This window comes from Pleuronectes platessa, chromosome 6, assembly GCF_947347685.1.
Source record: "Pleuronectes platessa chromosome 6, fPlePla1.1, whole genome shotgun sequence".
In the NCBI taxonomy this organism is placed as follows: domain Eukaryota; kingdom Metazoa; phylum Chordata; class Actinopteri; order Pleuronectiformes; family Pleuronectidae; genus Pleuronectes; species Pleuronectes platessa.
In genome coordinates this window covers 25,345,565-25,366,964 of record NC_070631.1, presented here as the reverse complement: position 1 = coordinate 25,366,964, position 21,400 = coordinate 25,345,565, and the positions used below count along the sequence as shown (strand labels likewise).

Genomic DNA, 21,400 nt, shown 5'->3' with positions numbered 1-21,400 from the left:
TGTGTAAGGTCCCTTATTTTACGTAAGGTGATCCATTGTTCTAATAACAAAGGTTTCCTTTTCCTTGAAAAAATAACCTGATTTCAGTACATATAAATTCTGCTGCAGGGATGCCCCATTTTTTTTTCTTTTTACAGCACATCAACACTGGCGTCGGACCTTATCTCTAAATACTCTCCTGACGACTTCTTGTTCCAGGTGTATGGCACTCACCTTTTTTTTTTTTTTGCATCTGTCACGTGTTAGAAAAGCCTCCTCAAGATCTTCTGCTATGTTCTCACATTGTCTCATTTGGACATTCTCGAGAATTTCTTTCTAGGGGGCTTGCAGAAGAAACTCCAGAGAATGTTTGCCGTTCCTCAGTTTGACATTTTTCTTCTTACATACAGCTTTCAGTGATTGTCTGAAAGCAGCTGCAGCTTTAATTTGAAGGAGTAGCTTGGATGTAAGGTGCAAAACATTTATTGGGAACAAGCCTACTCAAGTTGGTGAGGTATTTCATCACCATCAGAGAAACAAGCAGTTTACGTGGATGACCCTGGGGAGAGCTACAAGCCGAGACGTGTTATTGAATTTACTGTAACTGTGGCTCCAGTTTTCACCTCCAGGGAAACAGGTGAAGTTGTGCCAGTAAGTAAGTATAGTATAACCAACCTGTTAGCAGCCTCCTGACCTCAACCCATGAATGTATACAAATCTGGATGACATGTTAATGTTAAGCCAAATCACCTTAAAGGGATAGTTCAATGAAAAATGAAAATGCAATCATCATCTACTCACCACTATACCAAAACACACAAGCCCAGACATTGATATTCAACTCTCACCAGCCTCATTTACACCATGTTTAGCCTAAATGTTCACTGCTATCTTCCTACTAGGTGCATACACACTATTTCCACTATTGTAACTACTTCCAGTGGACATTTAGGTTTTATAAATGGTGTAAATAGCGTTGTTTCGAGTTGAATATGAATGTTGTGGCTTGCGGACACTCGGGTACCACCAAATGAGCAATTATGTTTTTTTTGTTGTTATATTACGTCTGAAGGACTCACCACTCACTTCACTTGTATCGGATTTGGCTGCTGCAAAGTTTACGTCTGAGTGAATTATAATTTTTCGGTAAACTATCCCTTTAATCACCCTCGGGGACTCGCTGCAGTATAGTTCATAAATCCTTTCTGTGTTAATGGATGGGACGTGAACCAAACTAAAAGGTCAAAGTGCACGTCGAATACATTTTGATTGTCATTTTGGTTCTAAAATGAACCAAGGCCAGTCACTCCATTTTGTCCACCCTGCAGGCAGTTGTGCAGCGAAATGGACACTGCATGTGGAAACTCTGCTTTGGTGCCCCTTTAAGAAAATAAAACCACCCCACAACAGAAAGCTCTTCTTCATATTCAACTTGTCATTACTTTATTGTTTTTGTCATTGTACATTTTGTTATTGTACATTCTGTAAAAGCAACACAGAGAGAAGTAACAGAAACAGGTTCCTTTCAAAGTCATCATGAGCGTCATGCTTTTGGCTAAAACGATGATAGGAATCATTATAGAGTGCCACAAACAGCCAAACGCAAACAAATACAAAGCCATGTTCTATTATTTACATCGTAAACCCCGCGATCACACATACGTACGCATGACTCGGGCAACGTTAAAGTCTGTCTGTAAAAAAAGTCTCCCCTGTCGTGTGCACTTCCAAACAGCAGGAGAGCCGTGTCTGCCAAAAACAGCAGCTCGATTGTCAGAGCTCAGTGACTCTGACATAATACAGAGGGTGGAACAGTGGTACAGAGATGATGCTGTCAGACGATGTGGGCAGTCATGGTCGTTACAGGAATGCACTCATTTGAGTAGAGGCTGGTGTGTCTCGAAGCAAGTGGCAGGGGGAACTTAAATATTTTTGGCAACGTCTCGCTCTCTTCAAGCCGCTCGTTAGGTGTTAATGACAGGGGGGGAGGGCTCGGGGGGGATGAGGCATTCATTCCTTCTTTATTTAGCCCTGGAGAATCAGGGTTGATGCAGGCACCTGTTCCTTCTCTGTAAAGCCTCACAACGACATGTCACCTTTACTTCTGTGCAAAAACACCTGCCACCGGTATATTGAAAAAACTAACAAAAAAACAGATCGAGTGAAGCTTCAATTCTTCACTAAGACCATCTGATGCTCTCCATGAAGTCTGTGACAAAGTCCAATAGATGGGGAGGGGCTCAAGGACTGATGCTACATGTTGTGAGCGCTCAGCTTGGTTCAATTTTAAAGATGCATTTGTGTAGAAGGAGATAAAAACATGTACTTCCTGGGTCTGTGTCAACATTCAGTCTTTAGAGTATTGTCTTTGAATAAGCACTGACATCTTGGCCTCTAACAACAACTAGTAACCTGCCACAGTGAGCCAGTGATCTGCAGGACCCGTCTCACCTGTTAGCAGAGACAGAGTCGAGATTTACAGAGCAGTGGAATTCAACTGAGTCGTCACGAGAATATCTATTTGACATTTCTCCAAAATACACTTCTCGCAAAGAGTTACATGAGAAGACTGGTGTCACTCTCATGCTAAAAATGAAGCTAGTCAGCAACCGATTAGCTTAGCTTAGCATTAAGGCTGCGAAGAGGACAGCTAGCCTGGCTCTGTCTAGCATCTTCAAACTTTCCTAATTTAAATAAAAACCATCTTCTCAGTCACTGAGCAGAGCCAAGACATGACAAGATACATCAGGTTGATTAAACAAGAGATAGAACATTCTTTTTATAAATTTGTTAGCATTTGCACTACCAGTGATTGGATTTTGTTACTTTTACCCAGCCTAGATTAGCTGTTCAGCCCATCTCCCGTCTTTATGCTAAGCTAACAGATTGATTGCCAATGAGAAACCGTAACTAGAGCAGCTTGTAAAGTCACATTTTATCAGGCTCCATACATTTTAAGTCTTTCAGCTGAAAAATAAAGGAAAAGTGCACGATGCAAGGATGAGTTATGGATCTACGCAAAGACCTCGGCTATACAACGCTGATAAGAACATGTTGGATGACATTTCAAAGCTCATCTGATGACACCAGGGCACTGTCAGAATCCGTCTGCTAGAGACACACAGGTGATCTCGCTGTTGATGACACACAAAATGCCTCGTACATCAGTTTCAAACATGAATTTTCCCGACAAAGCGGTTCTTTGAAACAGGCACCACAGCCAGCGATTCTGCTCTTCCCTCCTTTGCTGCATAGTTCAGCAGGCATCAAGCGATACTCAGGGTACAGACGGACCGCTTCAATGAGCGTTCTGTATGTAACAACTGCAAAAGCTTCAAACTGGGCTTTGTGTTGTATCCTTGTCGTTGCCGTGTAAACCACAGCCTTTTCTGTTCTCCCAATCCAGTGGCTTCAATTCGCTGCTTCAGAGCATTGGCTTCAGAGCTATGGTATATCATTTAAACAATGGACCAGTATTTTGACTTTAAAATAAGACCCTTTGATTTGGAGAAAGAAGCTAATATTTGATTACAGAGGTGGGTAACATGGTCAAACCAGGACATGGAAATTGAAGTAAAAAATAAAAGAACATTTAATTTATCCTTCCTTTCGTTACAAGGTAGGATTCCCCAGCACAATTTTGCCATCCATATGATTAAGACAAAACAAAGTCAACACCATAACCACAATACACTCTCGGATCCTACCACCATCTATCCAGTCTCCTCCACATTTGAAACAGTGGATAAAGCAAAGAAAAAATGTATGTGAAGACGTCAGATGAAAATAACTTCACAGGAGATGACGATGGCGGTGAGAAAGGAAGTCAGAGATAAATTCTGGGATGGCAAAAGTAAAAAACCCAGATAAGTTGGGAGTCAGAAAACGAAAAGACGAGACGAAAATGTGCAGAAACCAACGTTAGACAAGCTTTGGCCCACTGTGTTGTGTGCAAGGTGAAACAGCAGAAGACATAAACTGTCGCATCAGAGGAGAATCGCCTCTGAGCCTCTGTCCTGGGGAGAGGAGGGTCAGAGAAGCGAGGAAGGGGGGAGAGAGAGAGACAGCTGGTTTAGCTCTGCCACAGGCTGTTCTTCCCCGTGACGCCAGTGGGTTGGGCTGTTGCACCATGAAAACACCCCTCTTGTTCCCTATTAACACAAGTCAGTGCTTGTTCGACATGAATGATAAAAATATATATTAAAAAAACGAAACAAAAGGAAATGGGAAAAAAGTTAAACAAAACCCCCAAAAAACAGCAGCGGCGGTGACTACTCAGTCGATCTTGACTGCAGCGTAGATTTTCCTGATGAACATGTAGGCTGCGTAGAAACCAATCGTGCCTGTGAGCAGCCAGAACGACAGCACCATCAGGGCTGTGTAGCCGAAGTACAAGAGAGAGGGGATGAACTCCACAATGTCCAGCTGGAAGGGAATAAATAGAGGAGGAGTTCATTCGTAGGGGGTTCTTTTGCTCACTTTTATACATTTTGTGTTACATGTTTGAAAAGAAAATTCTGTATGATCAGCAAGGTCACATGTAGATGTCAAACTTAACTTAAATAAAATCTGAAAATAATTGTTGACCAGTAGTATCGGTGCAGTTTTCAGATTAATTTGCCTAAGGTAAAGTTTTCTTTTAATCTCACCTTAATCTGAGTTTAAGATTACAAGCTCATAGCACGATTTGGTGATATATAGAATTGTTTGTGTGTATATAGAATTGTTGTGGTAAATGTGTATTTAGCACAACAAATTACAAATAATAATATATAGTGCAGGGGGAGGCAAAACCCCAGTTGGCCTATTTCGAAGCCTCAACCTGGATAAAGTTAAAACTTCAAAACATTAGACAATCAAAAGTTGACATGCAGAAAATAATGATTACATATGAGAGTCAAACACAATGTGATAATATTAGAACGAAGACCATTTAAAGCCAAACGTAAAAGGTCCTGCTGAAACAATGAGGGTTAGGACATTGATGTAATCAGCTGCAGTGCAATCAAACATGTGTTTTACTCTTTACCTTGTTGACAAAGTAGAACACAGCGTAAACAAGGACGTAGAAAGCTGAGCCTCCTGAAACCAGAAAAGTCCTCCACCACCACCGGTAGTCCTGATTGTGAGGAGAGATGGAGACAACACAGCACACAAGTGAGTTAAATATGGTTCAGGTGGCACCAGTAGAGCTGTGTACTGCAGGATAATGTTAGCAAACAAACAACTGTTTAATGGATTTCTTGGTGAAATGGTAAAATAGCGATACGCGCTCAACAGGGACACATTTTGGGGAGCTGGTTATGAGAAATAAGTCAACCAGTTTTTCCTCCTAAAGCAGAAACAATTATTCTATACTATGTATTGTATCTATGCTCTTCATCTAAACCTCAGTATTTGTACCTTTTCAAAGTTTCTACACGTCTTTGCTAGACATGAGCTCTGTTTTTTTCAAGAGAAGTAAAACAACACAAATACTTTGTTAATTTAGATGTTGAGTGTTTTATAATAAGAAATTAGGTTCTCATCAGATATTCATTTTGAACAGACATTGTTACATTATGGGTTTTTTCTTCAGGCTTGCATTGTCTAGGCGAGCCACTGTTCTTAAATCTGTTCATAGTGAGTCTTTTAGAGTTAGTCTCTGTTTTATTAGAGTCCAGTCTTCAGAAACTCCCACTAGTCAAACTGGGCAAACAAAAGGCTAGACATTTAATACTTCATCCATTAAATTTATGACGTTGGTAAACCCAGCTGAACTCACCTCTGCACAGAGCTGGAAATAAACCATGACGATGCTGATCTGAGAGCAGGACACCACCAAAATGATGAACACCAGGAACAGGAAGCCGAAAAGATAATAGAACTGATTCTCCCAGATGGCCTGTAGGGGGCGACACACACAGACACACATTAATTATGACATTTCAGTGAACATGGGTTTTAAGAGTTTATTTAACTTTTTCCGTGATGATATATACTGTCAAAACTAAATATATACATTTATGGTTTAGATTACGATTCTACCTCTTTCTTTGTATTTGTTATTTTCATGTTGGTGTCAGAGCTACTTCAACTATTACTAGTTCTCGACGACAGAACTCACTGGAGTTCTCTTTATCTAATGCTGGATAGTTTCTAAAACAATACCCTGCAATTCAAGAAGCCAGCCTAGATCAATGGCTGAGAAAGCATATGGAGAGGGACAGGTAGACAGTAAGAAAGAAAGAAGGACAACAGTGCCACTGGCTGGAAAGCTGACTGACCTTGTGCAGGGGAAATGTCATCCATACACAAATATACTGCCTCCTCCCCAGTCATTAACATGTGTGATCTAAAAGGTTACATTGTCTGTAGTCACCAATACATCATGGTGGTGACGCAATGTGGCCCGAGAAAAGCCAAGAGGAAGAAGTGGAGAGTGAGAAAGAGGAGAATGTAATACTAGTTGAAAACATATTTGAAAGGTTCTGTATCTTAATCATGAGTCATGACCTATGCCTTTAATGGATGTCTTCACTTTTTTAGTGATAAGCCTGTTCATTATCTTTGTAGCAACCACCTCCCTGCAAACGTTCTAAGATCTCCGCACTGGAGGCGCCTCTTGCAGATGAAGACAAACAAAAGATGATATCAGAGCAGTGGTCCATGTCCATCCAGGACCATGCAGAGAATGAAATGCAGACGTATCCTTACATCTGAAACTCTGTCGCCTGATGGTGGAACCTGCGACTTATCCTTTACTGTCAGACATGGTCTTTTCATATTTATGTTTCCAGGCTTCCTCTAAACCTAGTGATCGGGTTTTCTCCACTGCAGGAGACACAATCGTTTCTACTTCATCCACACTCACACACTCTCTTAACTGTAATTTAATCGAATGTTGCTGTGAATTGAATGAATCAAATAAACTTTATATAAAATACTACTAAATTTATATTTGATCATATAATTTAATGACAGAAATTTATTTCCAGGTTCTCTGCATTGAAGTCAGTTAAAGTGAATATGACTTGTGTAAAGGTTTGTAAAAAAAAAAAAAATTCGGGAAAAAAGCATGTGAAATGTTTTGACCCCGCACTTTAAAGAATTGTAATCAAGAATCATTAAGAACCTGAATCGATAAGCAAAATCTGAATCTTTGAAATTCCAATAATACCCAACCCAACTTGTTGGTAACAGTCTGTCCTTAAATTGTGGGAATCAGCTGTTCCGATCAAAACCAAAATGTGCGTGCATGTTTCACCAGTAAAGCCAGTATTGCAAAATCCATGTCACGACAGACCATGACTGTGAGAAGAGAAATCCTTGTTTACTTTCGGTTTCTGACGAGCTCAGAAGCAGTTGACCCTTATTCACCTATACTGAGTTAATAGTATAATAAGGACATGACGAATGTGTGCTTGAACCAGGACAATACGACCGTTTACTTTCTCACAACCTCACTCCCAAAACAGAGCAACTTCCATCGGTGACGTTAACAATTAAAGTCCCAAACAGATACGCCGCTTATGATGACAGGAAATTCAAATCTTCGACAATAAGGCAACTTAATAGAATAACTTGCGTAAATAACTTTTAAATAGCCAAATGTTAGGCTATAAATCTGCTATATATTGCTTGTCGTGTGTCTTTTCCCTACTTTAGTATCGTGATCGTGGAAACCGTCATATTTGCTCTGAAAATCGTCATGGCACCAACATTTCATATTGTGCCATCCCTAACTGGCACACACATGCCCAGTGTATGTAAGTGGTCACATTCTTTTTCAGGCTTATTGATATGGAGAGGGACTTAAACAGATTCAGGGCAGATACACTCATGTGAACAAAGATTGTTTTAGTTTGAAAACGTTCATCTGTGTCACATGACTGTCGCACAGAAATGAACACACCAACATGTGAGCAGCCCTAACAGCTGGTTTGGAACTGATCAAAACAAAGAGCAAAGCAGCTGTACTCACACTGAAAATGAAGAAGAGCTCGATGAACATAGCCCCAAAGGGGAGGATCCCAGCCATCAGGATTCTAGTGCAAAGAAAAGTTTCTATATCACAAACAGCACGCCTCAAGTTGAATGTTCAAACCCCTTCAACATAACCATCCCAGTCACTGATAAAAGATTAAGATCAGACCTAGATTGGTTGAACACTCACCCAACAAACTTGTTCATGTACCAGCGCTGCTCTGGGACCTGCCGAGGGATCTGATTGGTGCGCACCGGGTTATCGTATGGCTGTTTGCGAAAGCCAAAGTAGTAGCCCAGGTAGACTAAGGGCATTGAGATACCAAACCACATGCACAGCAGAGCCAGCATTGTGGTGAAGGGAACCTGATGAGGCAAGAGAAGAGAAAGGACCATGTTTAACAATTCATGACACTGTACTGATTCTCAGTATATGCTCTTCATTTGGATTAAATCAGACAATAGCTCAGAGGATGCTATGTGTCGTAACTGTTTTACTCTTCTCAACTTTTATTTCTGCTATTGAACTCTAATTTACCTGCACAAACCATTTTAACACGTTTTAGGAGATTGAGGGAAAATCTTTCCTTTTAACAAAGTTATTAGGTTGGTTATTAAAATCCTGTTAAAATCCAGTAATTAACCACCTGGTTTGTTGTTTCCCTATTTGCGATGAATGCACAGTGTTTGTGAAGCATGAGACTCACCGCTCCAGAGGAGTGTTCTCCCCAGATGAAACAGTTGAGGATGAAGCAAATTCCAAAAACCACTGCAGGATACAAAGTCGCCGTCTGCAGAAGAGAGAAAAGAAGATGAACTCAGCCTCTTTGTTTACAGTGACACCAATGGGACAATGCTCCTTCATTTACACATAGAAATTGTAAAAGAAACATTGGGTTTGCATTGAAAAATAACTGAATATATTAACTCGTCCGTTACTTTAAAATTCTTCTACTTGATTTTAAGGACAGAAGTAGCCTGGCATTGTCATATCTCTCACATTAGAGTCGATTGGAGTATAGTCCATACTGCTGGTTTAGGTGGCTCAGTGCTGGCTTACTAAACGTGCCACATACCAACTGTTTAAAAGCACAGTTCAGCAGCTTTCTGTTGATATGTTTAAGAAATGGTTCAGTGCCTACTATAATGGTCCTGCTTTGACTTCAATTTGGTCTTTTCTTTACTATAATTAGTTAACTGTTGCTAGGGCAGTTAGGGCTGTCAGTTTTTCCAAAAATCAGGATGAAATAAAAGTTGACATAAGACAGTTTTTGTTTAAAGATATGCCTCCCCAGACCGTCAGTGAACCACCGCCAAACCAGTCATGCTGGATGATGTAACAGGCAGCTTAAGGTTCACCACAGCTTCTCTTTCACACACCACATGTGCTCAGTATGAACCTGCGCTTATCTGTGAAGAGAACAGGGCACCAGAGTCGGACTCACCAATTCTGGTTCTCGGGCAAATGCCAAACGAGCTGCACGATGCTCAGGTCCCACTCGGGCCCTCATGCCACCCTCATGGAAGCTGTTTCTAACAGTTTGGTCAGAGACATGCACACCAGTAGCCTGCTGGAGGTCATTTTGTCGGGCTCTGGCAGTGCTTCATGAGACTGAGCTGGGAGACACTGCAAACCTACTTGCGACCACACGTATGGATGTGTTAGTCTGGAGGAGCTGGACTACCTGTGCAACCTGATTGGGCTGCAGGTACCACCTCATGCTGCCATAGTGACAAGGACAAACAGGAAGGATAATTAGAGAGCAGCTGTCTGTGGCCACCAGATGCAGAAACCTTTCCCATTTCGGGGGTTGACCTGCATTAGGCTCTCCGTTGCACCTGTTGTCACTTTCATTTGCACCACAGCAAGTGAAATAGAGTCGGATTCACTTGTGCTTCCTTAAAGGACAGATTGATAAACCTGAAGTTTAACTGACTTGGTGTAATTATGTGATGATTATGTTTTCCCTTCTTTGATCATTGTATTTCCACACACACAACTTCTCGGATGCTCATGATCGTCTGGACAGGATGACTGCAGCCGGCGGGTCCACCTGGATACTGTGCAGGCTATAATCAGTTTTTCACCACACAAGCCTTAGTGCCTTTAAGTGGAGAGCAACAAAATAATCTAATTAATAACATAACTATTGATTTTAATATTTAATTATTATTTTTTGGGGGGTTGGGGTCAGATCACCCTCCTTTTGGGGGAACTCCAGCTGCCAAAATAAATCCTATATACACTGCATTACTCAAGTTCATTATAATTTTTACTATGAGAGATATTTGTTTCTTTCACATTATGGGCTTGATTTATTAGACTTACACAAAAAGCTCCTTTCTTCCACCGATGACCCTTCAGTGTGCGGTACAGTCTTCCAGCGAAGAAACCACCAAACACACTGGAGGAAACACATGCACAGGAAAAAGCAGTGTACAGTTAAAGAAATGCACTATTTAAATAGGAACATATTTGTGAATTTCTTCATGGCTGTTAGAGATAAATGTGGCTCTCACCCCATGAACATGAAAAGGAAGCAAGCAGTGGTCATCAAGGCCCCTCTGCTGGATGGAGACAACATGCCCAACATGGCAACGACTGTGACACAGAGGAGAAAATGGCAGTTTGAATGTTTCATAGATTACCTAGATCTTATTTTTCAACAGCTACTTGCTCCTGCAACTCAAGATCCTATTTCAGAACTAGAATTGAATCAATTGATCTGATAAGAATGGAAGTTTAGCCAGGAGATTTTGACTCCTGAAACTGAAGTGAGCAGTAGAGAAGACTCTTCACACTCTGAGTTGTTTGAATTACAACCAGTGAGTGGAGTTAATTTAACCTCATGAACAATGAAAGCGGTGCACGTCATTATGTGTAAGGTAACCAATGATAGAGAAACACTTACAGATGACGATGAGGATCATGCAGAAAAGCTGGATCCCTGAGCCCAGCAGAGAGCTGAGGATCATAGGATACTGAGGCGGCCTGAATACGTCACCGTGGACGTTCTTCCATCCAGACTCCTCCATAGTGTCCTCCTGGTAAGGGGGCAGAGAAACGGGATGAAGTGCCTGGAATATACTGATCTGATGTGTTTGGCTGTATTTGGGCTGGGTGAAATTGTATTTTTAAAATGTCACAAATGTTCATATCTGTCAAAATCAATATTTTTATTGGGGGGGTGGATGGGGGGGAGACACAAACTACCCCTATAAAAGTGAAACATTTCACAAATATGAGGCCAAAAATCCAAAATAATTGTATGTGTTATAACTAACTATGCTTGATTAAGCATACAAATTATTTTATATATTAGGGATGCCAAACGATTAAAATTTGTAATCAGATTAATCACAGGGTAGCTGATTAATCTGATTAATCCCCATTTCTAAATGCCTGAAAAATCCCTATTTCTTCTGGATATTGTTACGGGTACGGAGAGATAAATAACAGAAGGCGTATATATACATTTAACAATTGTTTTTTTTATTGATGACAAGAACAAATGATAGTTATTAAGATTGAAAAATAAAATAAAACTAAAGCATACCACACCATAATTAAATCTCTTTGCTAACCCTCTGAGCAAACATAGGATGATGTTATTATTTTTATTTTTAAAGATTATCAAACTCAAAGATAACCTTTACCTTAAAAATGTGGGCTTCTTAACCTTTGATCTTCTTCTTGTTTTTTAGCAATGTGGGATTTAAAAAAATAAAACGAGCAACCAAACCTTTACACAATTAAATGTGAGTGTGAAATCTGAATCTGAGCCCATCTGTAGAAGCAGTGTTGAGCCAGTTCATAATTAAAATTAACGAGTTCCAAGTTCGGTTCAAGCAGATGAAAATGAACTAGTGCAGGTTCATAGTTAATTTTTTATTAGGATGATTTAGGTGACAAACGTACGGTCATGTGTTTGGATATGGATCTATGGTATGGGATCATGTGTGCGTGTCGCTCCGCTCTTTGAGTCCTGATTGTGAGCAGCACTTCTCAAGTTGTACTGAGCACAAAATGTTGACGAGTCATTTTTCAGGATGTTTAAATGCAGCCTCAAAAACTCTGGAGCAATCAAATAAACACCAAGTTACTTAACGAGCGGATCAGATCCTGATAACTAGTGATGAGAGTTAGTTCAACTAAGAGCAGAGTGGAGGAGGATAGATATTCCAGCTTGGTAGAACCAACTGCAGCTTCTGCTCTGATCATGAAGCAGCCGCGCCAATCACTGAGCAGCTGTGACCAGAGAAACCCTGTGTTTCACTGTTCTTCTACAAAGTCACTGACCGGCTGCCTCACGTGAACGAGCTCTGATCTTACTAAGTCTGTTGCTCTGAGCAAGTGAGTGGGTGCGAGTATGGGAGCATGGAGCAATCATTCTGCGCACGCGTTAACAAGTTAATTTTGACAGCTCAAACATATATATATATATTGGACTTTAGTTATATTGTTACTGAAAAACATAATATTCACTGTTATATTTTTTCAGACCAAGTGGGTATAGACTTACTATGTCATCTTCTCTGTTGTAGTTAGCGATGTCCTTCCTCAAGGTCCTGATAATTATCATACTCAGAATACCTGAGAGAACAAGAAAGATGTCGTTCAGCAAGAAAAACTGAACAGCAACATTTCACATGCTGTCAAAAAACAAGTATATGTTTTAATGTATGGCATAATCAGGTTAGCTAGTAACGGACTATGTGTAATCTGGATAACTAGTGCAGTGCCTGTTTGTAATGTGCCGGTTAAGAATGAGATGTTCTCTTGTTAATGCTCTGGAGCTTCTTCAGAATTATTCCTTATCATTACTGAGTCCTCCTCTGACAGTTCTACAATATAGTGTCACTTTTTATTTGTGTGGAGTTTATCTGCAATGAAGATTTTATAGTCAATGTTTTTCATAAAATACAACTGAAAATGCTTTATTAATGTTCATTTGTGTGGTTTATAGATGAGTTTGAATGATTTATGAACTGTTATAATTTTTTCATACATGGCATATCAGCTATTTCTGAGTCTGTAGAGAAACTGACTCAGAAATAGCAATTCAGCTCAATATAAAGCATTACAGCAACAAAACAAACTTTGTGCTTTTACTTTGTAGACAAATTGCTCAAGAGGAAATTATTTCATGTATATTGCCACCATGATGGGACACCACTAAATGTCTGTCAGTCCAATATGGGGAAATTAAACAAATCAAACATCAAAATGATCCTGTGCGATATCTTCAAGTTTAATGAAATAATCCAAATGATTTACATTCTTTTGTACTTCGAAAGATTATGCTACTTATTATAAAAGTAACATGACATTTTATTCAGTAACTGATAGTAATCTGTGCAGGATAAAATATAGAGCTATAGATATAATGGACTTACATATACTCACAGGCTTTAAGGGTCCATGTGCCCAACAACTCTCAGTGCTCTACTATGTTGAGACATTTAAGAGTTGAGCAGAGCAGAATATGTGAAAAACTTGACTTACCAGAAAGGAAGAAGACGACCACCACAGAGTTGACAATGGAGAACCAGTGAATCTGGACATCACTCATGGTCAAGTAAGTGTCCCATCGAGACGCCCACTTCACTTCGCTCTCCTGCACAAAAGAGACAAGAGGATCAGTAGTTCCTCAACCACACTTTATTTAACTCCAAATCCTAGAATAGTCAACAGCTTGAAAAAATGCCTAGACTCATCTGATCTCAACTTTGGTCATAATTTTTCCTAACTATAGGCTGCATTTTTTTTGTCTTATATTTTCTATTGTTTTGACTTTGATTAAAGGTATTTAGTGAATTTTATCATCATAAGTATGATCAAAAACGTGTTAAAATAGATCACAGTGGCCATGAGCTTCGACCAACAAACAGCCCAAAAACATGTAGAGAAGAGGGAACTTAATAAAACTATATTTTGTCACACTTTCGGAATTTATTTGGGTTCAGACTGGTCTGACTCATGGTAAGTGAGAATTTGTGCAGCATCACTGACCTCCCAGTGGACAGAGTAGGTGAAGAGAACCTCGTTCTCCCTGGTTGGGTCAACCTCCTGGGGTGCAGAGCCACTGGCCTCTGGCAAGGTGCAAGTCTTGTCTTTTTCCACTGCTTTCAGATCTGAGGATGAATAAATACATAACAAGTGATTACAATATTTACTTTTAGAGTTTTAATCACAATGGGTCAGCGTGTGCTGACACTTACCTTCCACTTTTACACTTTGGGGTACAACCTCAAACCGCACAACCCTGTAGTCGTGAAGTTCCCCCTCTTCCACCTTCTCCCGGTGGAAGTACAGGATGAAGGACAGGTGGTTGTGTAGATAAAACTGTTAGGGGAAAAAAAGAAAGGCCATGACAACAATTAGCATCTTAAGATTTTCCAGGATCTTCTCGAAATGTAGGAGTTAACCTTTGAGGCCCTGAACATGTAGTTGTGAAAATATGTTTCTCTATCAAATATTCAATTGAATTAAACATTACAAAAAATATGCAACAATCAAAGTTAAGGTTTGGATAAAAAAACGTATTCAGTGATATCGGTTAAATTTTTTATTCTCAAATCACTTGTGATGGCATGAATGGTTTGATCAGATATGACCAACAGCGACCTGAAGAGTTTCAAAGAAATTAAAAAAAATGAAACCAAGTCCAGTTGACCTGTTTTTAGCACTTTGATAGTGCCTTGACGACTGAGAATCTCCACAGACAAAAATAAAAATACTCATTAGTTTATTTAAATATAGGACAAGTAGGACACAAACACTCATGATAAGATCAGTGAAGGTCAGCAATGCGAGAGATAACGTGCAAACAAAATCTATAACTTAACTCCTGCACTCTCCGCCTACTCTCCACCTCTGAACAATGTGCTCATGACAGCACAATGCTAAACAAAATCTACCTTGTTGTTGTCGACAAACCCCAGTCTGTAGCCATGTTCAAACTGGACATCTTTCACCACATCCTCTCTTCTCTTCTGCTCCTCTTCACCTCCTGCCTCTCTGTTTGGGTAGAACTCTAACCTGGTGGCAACTGGCAGGTTATCTGCAATACTGAAAAGCACAGGGAGGGGTTCAATAAGTTTGCATAATGAACACACAAAAAAACACAAATGCTAGAGAACCCAGGCATACGCTGCAAATTGTCCTTTGCAGTAGCTTCGGCTTGTGTTTGAAGTGACTTAAGTGAGTAAAAAATCCCCGTAGTCACTTGAAAAAACAATGCGGCACGTGAAGTCACTAACGTTGCTTACAGACATGCACTGGACTCCGCAGTTCCTCCGTATTTTCTCTGGAGGAGGTGCATGTGTATAAAGTCTGCAGAAACTACAGACTTCTCACTCTAACACAAATGTCAGAGTGAGAAGTCTGTAGTTTCTGCAGACTTTATCCACCTGGCCTCCTAGTATTAACTCCATAGAAATCATTTAACTTGTTTTAGCAGGTTTATGATGTTAAAAAACACCTGCATATGTGCATTCATATTAGTGAAAGGAGTATAATGGATTGGTCCGCTTCCATGCGACCTTTAAAGGATAAGCATTAGAGATAATGAATGAGTGTAATGCATGGAACTCTCCACAATAACAACAATGAAGATATGCTCACAGGTGAACGTAATACTCCTCCTGGATTCGCTCAGCAATCAGCTTGCTTTCTTTGATGCTGAGGACTTTCTTGCTGCACATCATCTCACATTTCTTGTCTTTGTTCATCTCAACATTGTAAAGACTGTTTACAATACGGTCCCCGCGTAACACCTCACCTACAAGGAGAAAACAGGGAAATAAAATGCTGAATATATATACATTAAACCCTTGTATTTGTTTAACTTCAGCATTTTAAGATAACATTGAAAAGAATCTGGTAAAATTAGGTGAAAAATATATAAAAACGTCCACGGCCAATTTCCACACATGTCTTACCCAGGTTCTCTCCCTTGTAGAAAACAGATTCTGGCTTACAAAAAGGGAGTGAGTAGTATTCGTAAGGAAGCTGGGTCCGGGAGCTGGTCAGCTTCACGGCCTGAAAGACAAATCATCTGACTGAGTGAGTGGGTCCCAGATACTGCAATGTGATATGCAAAACTACTGAATTTCAATGGTTATTAAAACTATCTGCCTGTTAGAAACAAATACTGGTAACTTCCCAATTACAGTGAAGCCTGGCAAAATAACTATTTGTGTTGGAATATAAAGTTTTATGTTAATGTTAGTGTTATATATTGTTACATATTTTAAATTAAATTTTGCAGTTAAACAAACAAACAACAAAAAATTATTCTGGGTTTGAGATTATCCAATGGCTGCCCATTATTAGGAGGACTAGACAGTAGACAGCCATTCCTTTGTGTTTGGTGAAAGACAAAAGCCAGGGGTACGGTTCATATATGCTTTCCTGTCTAACCTGTTTTGTGCTTGTGTGCTACTTCGTTGAGTTATGGCACTTTGACCAAAAATCATTCTCCAGAATTTGATTTCTCCACATGGGCAGATGTAGCGTGAGAAGTCACCAAAACTCAATAAATATGTTGCATGTTGGACTAGGCCTGTCACGATAAGAACTTCCTTTTCCTATCCTACATTAATGAACATGACCACAATAATTAATTAATTCGTGTTCATTCCTTCAACTCAATTAAAAAATGGCACAGACTCTGCCGGAAATACCAAGCGGACCCATCACAGCTTATGTGGTCTGCATCACCTGGACACATATTTAGATTTTTGGGGAGTGGCACATTAGGGTTCAGTGTAGGGTACGGTCTAGACAAAACTAAAAAAAGTTATCTAAGATGATGTTTTTAAGCAGGACATTGGCTTGGTTAAACAAAGTACCGTTATGATTTGATTGGCAACCAATAAACAACCATATCACAAGGTACCGGCTAATTTGTGAAATGTTGATCAAATTATTTTGAATCTTACCTTAAGATCTACTGTCTCACCCTCGTGGAAGTCCCTGGGAGCAACTCCGGGAACATAGAAGGGCCGCCCCACGGGCAACAAGGACAACAGCAGCAAGGCCAACCACGTCTCCTGCCAAACACACACAACCAAATATTTTCACCACATAGATGCTTACGACATTTAACTTAATAAAAGCGTGTGTGTGTGTGTCAAAATCATCTAACTACATCATGGAGTCAAACAAGTTTCTGATCAAATTAAAGAATCTAAAAGCACTGTCTAAGGAAGAACGAAGGGATATTTGTAAGACACTGACCGAGGATTCCCCAGTATTTCCTCAATTGAAAAACAATAGCACTATAAGCATGTTAATCTGCCAAATGCGGATCATTGGCTGTATCTGTAAGAAACAGGCCACAGCATGTTGACACTGAAAAAGCTACAGTTTTCCAAACGGAGAACGGAGACACTAAGCATCTGTTGCCCAGGTGATTCCTTGATGGCAGCTTTTTAGACAGACCCTAAAACCTCCAGGCCCATGTTTGCCTAAAGGTTAAAGTATGCTTCTCCAAGTCTGTTACGCGCGGACGGGCGGGCGGATCAAACGGACACTTTTTCATTTATGGTTCTACGAGCTGTTTGTGCTGAAAACAATTCACCGCCAGAACAGAAGTTGGCGCAACGGAAGATGAGCTTAGAGAAGCCTACCTCATGAGGTATGTAGAAGAAGTCCACGCTTGTTTATTTACATCCCCCCGGCTCCTGACACACAGTCAACGATGGCAACTAACAGACAAAGGCCGTTGATGACGCGTAGAAAGGACAGTTTTTGATGAAATAAAGTGACACCCAACGAGTCAAAAGGCTTATGTTATTGTTTCTTAGAGCAGCGGTTCCCCGGTCTTGTTTCCAAACTGCGTTGCTAATTCAACAGCTTGAAGCTACACGGAGGCAGCTAGTTTCCCCCCCAGCTTCCACACACAGTCAGCTTGGATACCCGATACTAACTACTACCAAGTGTTTGCTTCTAACCTGACGGTATTTGAGAAACAGTGTCATGATAGCCGTGGAATTAAAGTCGTGACAGCGGGTTTTTGCTCTGTTACCACCGCAGTTAGCATGGTGGCTAGCCCGCTAGCGCCATCATGACAGGGCGTTATAACTGTATGTGACTGTACACACATGCCGTGAGGGCTCTAGCTAGCCACTGTCAGCCGGACAACTCCGCTGGCTTAACACACTTGTCACATTAATCCTAGAGTCGTAATTGTGTTTTGGGTTTATTGTGCTATAGGGAATGAAATAGGAAGTTTGAGGTCCGGAAATGTCGTTAGCAGACGTTAGCGGACCAATCACAGCCAAGGGCTATACGTAGGCTTTCCGCCATGCCGACGTGTAGTTAAAAAAATCAGAGGTGCACGAAAAGCTCTCTGAGGCGCTCGGAGAGGGCGTTTCTCTGTCCGTGTCAGTCCGTGACAGTCAAAACGGAGAAGCATACATAGGCCTTAAGGCTGTGTGAGAGACAGACTCCTCCCTATTCCTTTCAAAAACATTGGCTGAGATCAGCAATGGACAACCAATACCAGGGAGAAGATTGTATTTCTGACAGGGCAACAATCGCAAAGATAAAGCAGCAGCAGAAGGGTTTGACAACAACATTAAAAGCCTTAGAGTGACAGAGTCCCCACTTAAATCCAATGCACAATCTAAACTGAGTGATATATGGACTGTACTTATCTGCCTTACAGTTAAACCCTATTGTAAACGAGGCTGGAGGTAATGCCATGGGTACATTTACAAATAGTAATGCAAAGGGAGTGGAGTTAAATGATATATCCCAATCATGATATGCCTCCAAGAGATGTGGTTCAATTAATAACTTTCTTTTGTTCCGTTTAAAAAAAAACGTTGTAGCCCTTTGGTTTAGTTCTACCAAACGACACATGATGAACAGAGGTGCACATGGATTAATGACACTCAAAGTAATGAAATAGCACTAAGGGAAGTTAGCAAGCATGTCTAATTACTTAAACAACCATTGTGTCATCGCAAACTACGATCACAATTAAAGAACAAAGTCCTCCCATTGTGTTTGTACTTTTTTGCTGGTCTGCTGTGGTCATCGTGACATTTTTCAACACTTTCCACCTGTGTTCTAGTTTAACTGGGGATCATCACAACTGGCGATTTGTTGTTGTTATTCCAGATGTTGTCTGGCGGTTGCAGACTCGGTCACAGATTTGTCATTTTCATGAAGTGTGGTGAAACACTGAAGGTCTCGTTGAAATAAATATTAAACAAAAACCTAACGAGAGTTGATATAATGTGTCTGTATCAACATCACGTTTAGACAACAATATAAATCATATAGGTAAAAAAATAAATACAGTACTTTGATACACAACATAGATCATAAGTGACCATGCTCACTTTATATTTTCCAGATCTTTGCAGTGAAGGAATTTCATCATTCAGTATTTCAGGTATTCCCTGATTAACTTGTTTTTGATCATGACAAATCCCTTCACAATCCCCTCATTTTTGTATTATTACCCTTCTAATCCACAACATGGGTCAAAAATGTCCCGTATTAATGTAGTGTTAATTCATGCATTGCTGAATGTTTCTTTGCTATATTTAATTTCCGGGTATTCATTAAATACTTGTTTTTGATTACCACAAATCAGTATTTTCCTTTTCCCTTTCTTAAACACTTTCTTATAAACAGATGTAAATTCTGTATTTCTACATCACTTTTAAACACATGGATAAAAAAATGGCCAATACTACGGAACACCTACCATTAACTTCACACAGCTGCCTTTGCACATCTGATGCATGTAAGACTGACTTTACAATCGATTACAAGTGAGAATAGAATATGTACAATACTAACTAGCTGTTTGCTAGCTAGCTTATTTTCTGGCTAGCTAACCAAAGCTAGATCAACATAATAAAACTATGAAAATATGCTTTGGATTTTTTCTATCCAGACTGTTAATATGGCATGTCACAATCATTTCAGACTTGGTTGGTAAAGTGCGCACAGTTGACATGTTCATAAAGATGAAGGATAAGGAACAGGATGAGGAAATGAGGAAGCAATTCACAGGGTCTTGATTCTGAGTCTGAAATCTCTGACGTTTCAAAGGCTCAAACTGAAGTTGTGGGTGTGGCTTGGAATCCAGCTCTGCTAAATGGAGATGGCTCCATTGATGACTAGGAGATGAGTCTTCAATCAAAGAAGCCTTCTACAGAACGGAGGAGGAATAATAGCAAAGAAACACCCAGCCACCCATGAAATAACACAGGGAATGAATATGGGTAATTTTTTGATCTATGTTGTGCATTATTAGGGGTTTGCATTGCTTGTGTATCAAATGGTTAAAGTGTGGAGGAGCATTTCCTCTTCCTCACTGAACATGGTATTGCCATCATAAGGAGAATTACCCATTCAGTAACCCACGAAGATGAATCCAGCAGCGTCAGGAGGACACATGGCTTCACCCATCCAATAAAAGCAAGTTCACCAACTTTAATCACAAAAGCCTCCACCTCATTGAGGGATGTTTTAACATGACACGTGTTTTGGGTGTGTGCATTGTAATGGTCACAAGCGTCAACGAAGGCACTTTGCGATCGTCATCAGTCCAGAAGCTAATACTGCTTTACCATGTCGTTTCGAATCCAGTTCAAGTGTTTTTCTAATATATTAATTTGTTAACCCATATAATTTATGTTGTTTGATGTTTATTTCAACGACAACTTTAGCAGATCACCGCACTTCACACACAGGCGCTTTGTGAAAATGACGAATCAGCGACTGAGTCGGCAACCAACCAGCGACATCTGGAATAAAGACAACTATTCGCCAGTTGCCATGATCCACAGTTAAACTGGAACACCGGCAACAACCTTAAATCGGTGCTCCCTGGTTCCGCTGCTAACAGCTAACGTCAAGCCAAAGTTCGGCGTAGCCAATATGCCCTTGCTGTAGTCTGAATGACAGCACGAATACTGTGCGTGTGTTCACCCACACTGAGTCAGTGCGCTGCAATAAACTGGACGAACGACGAAATTCAGTGTTTTAACCACGGCTCACTGACATTTAAGCTAGGCAACGTTAGCTAACTTAGCTAACTCCAGCGAGCAGTTAGCCAGATCGTCAACATTCAAACAGCAGAGAACTCGTGTAAACCAGTGAGTAGTGAACGATTCGGTGGTGACAGACTGTGGGAGAAACCTGATCTGATCCACCACAGCGGAGAGTTACTGGGGGACCACAGCAGCACAAATGTGGAGTTTGAAGGAAAAGAGTTCGCTTTTACTCACCATAGCCGCGGCCGCCATTTTGAATACGTGTCATTAGTGACGTCGAGCGATGTGTCGGTTTTTGATCAACTCATAATTTTTAGATTTTTTAAGACAGATCGAAAAGTCAAATTTGCCTTTTAACCAAACCATCATACAAGTTCATAACAGTATTGCATTTGATCCTATTTCTATTTCTAAATGTGTCTTACTGTAT

At 40.3% G+C, this 21,400-nt stretch overlaps 1 protein-coding gene across 1 annotated transcript; it reads right to left on the bottom strand.

Annotated features, from left to right (window-relative positions):
• Window positions 1-1,394: 1,394 nt before the first annotated feature.
• On the bottom strand, window positions 1,395-21,253 carry tm9sf4 (transmembrane 9 superfamily protein member 4). The gene is made up of 18 exons (XM_053424385.1): window positions 21,205-21,253; window positions 16,891-17,001; window positions 15,889-15,988; window positions 15,572-15,728; window positions 14,866-15,016; window positions 14,167-14,290; window positions 13,958-14,079; window positions 13,451-13,562; window positions 12,468-12,538; window positions 10,857-10,989; window positions 10,465-10,546; window positions 10,274-10,349; window positions 8,652-8,735; window positions 8,135-8,310; window positions 7,943-8,006; window positions 5,744-5,863; window positions 5,009-5,098; window positions 1,395-4,404 (listed from the first exon to the last, which is right to left on the bottom strand). The coding sequence occupies exons 1-18, from the start codon at window positions 21,220-21,222 to the stop codon at window positions 4,255-4,257; spliced, it is 1,941 nt and encodes a 646-aa protein (XP_053280360.1). The 5' UTR covers window positions 21,223-21,253; the 3' UTR covers window positions 1,395-4,254.
• Between the last annotated feature and the right edge of the window lie 147 nt (window positions 21,254-21,400).

Coding starts and splice junctions, on each gene's coding strand:
- tm9sf4 (XM_053424385.1), bottom strand. Junction 15,729..15,888: donor CTACAAGGGAGAGAACCTGG/GTAAGACATGTG, acceptor TTCTCCTTGTAG/GTGAGGTGTTACGCGGGGAC. Junction 12,539..13,450: donor GGTCGTCTTCTTCCTTTCTG/GTAAGTCAAGTT, acceptor TTGTTCTCTCAG/GTATTCTGAGTATGATAATT.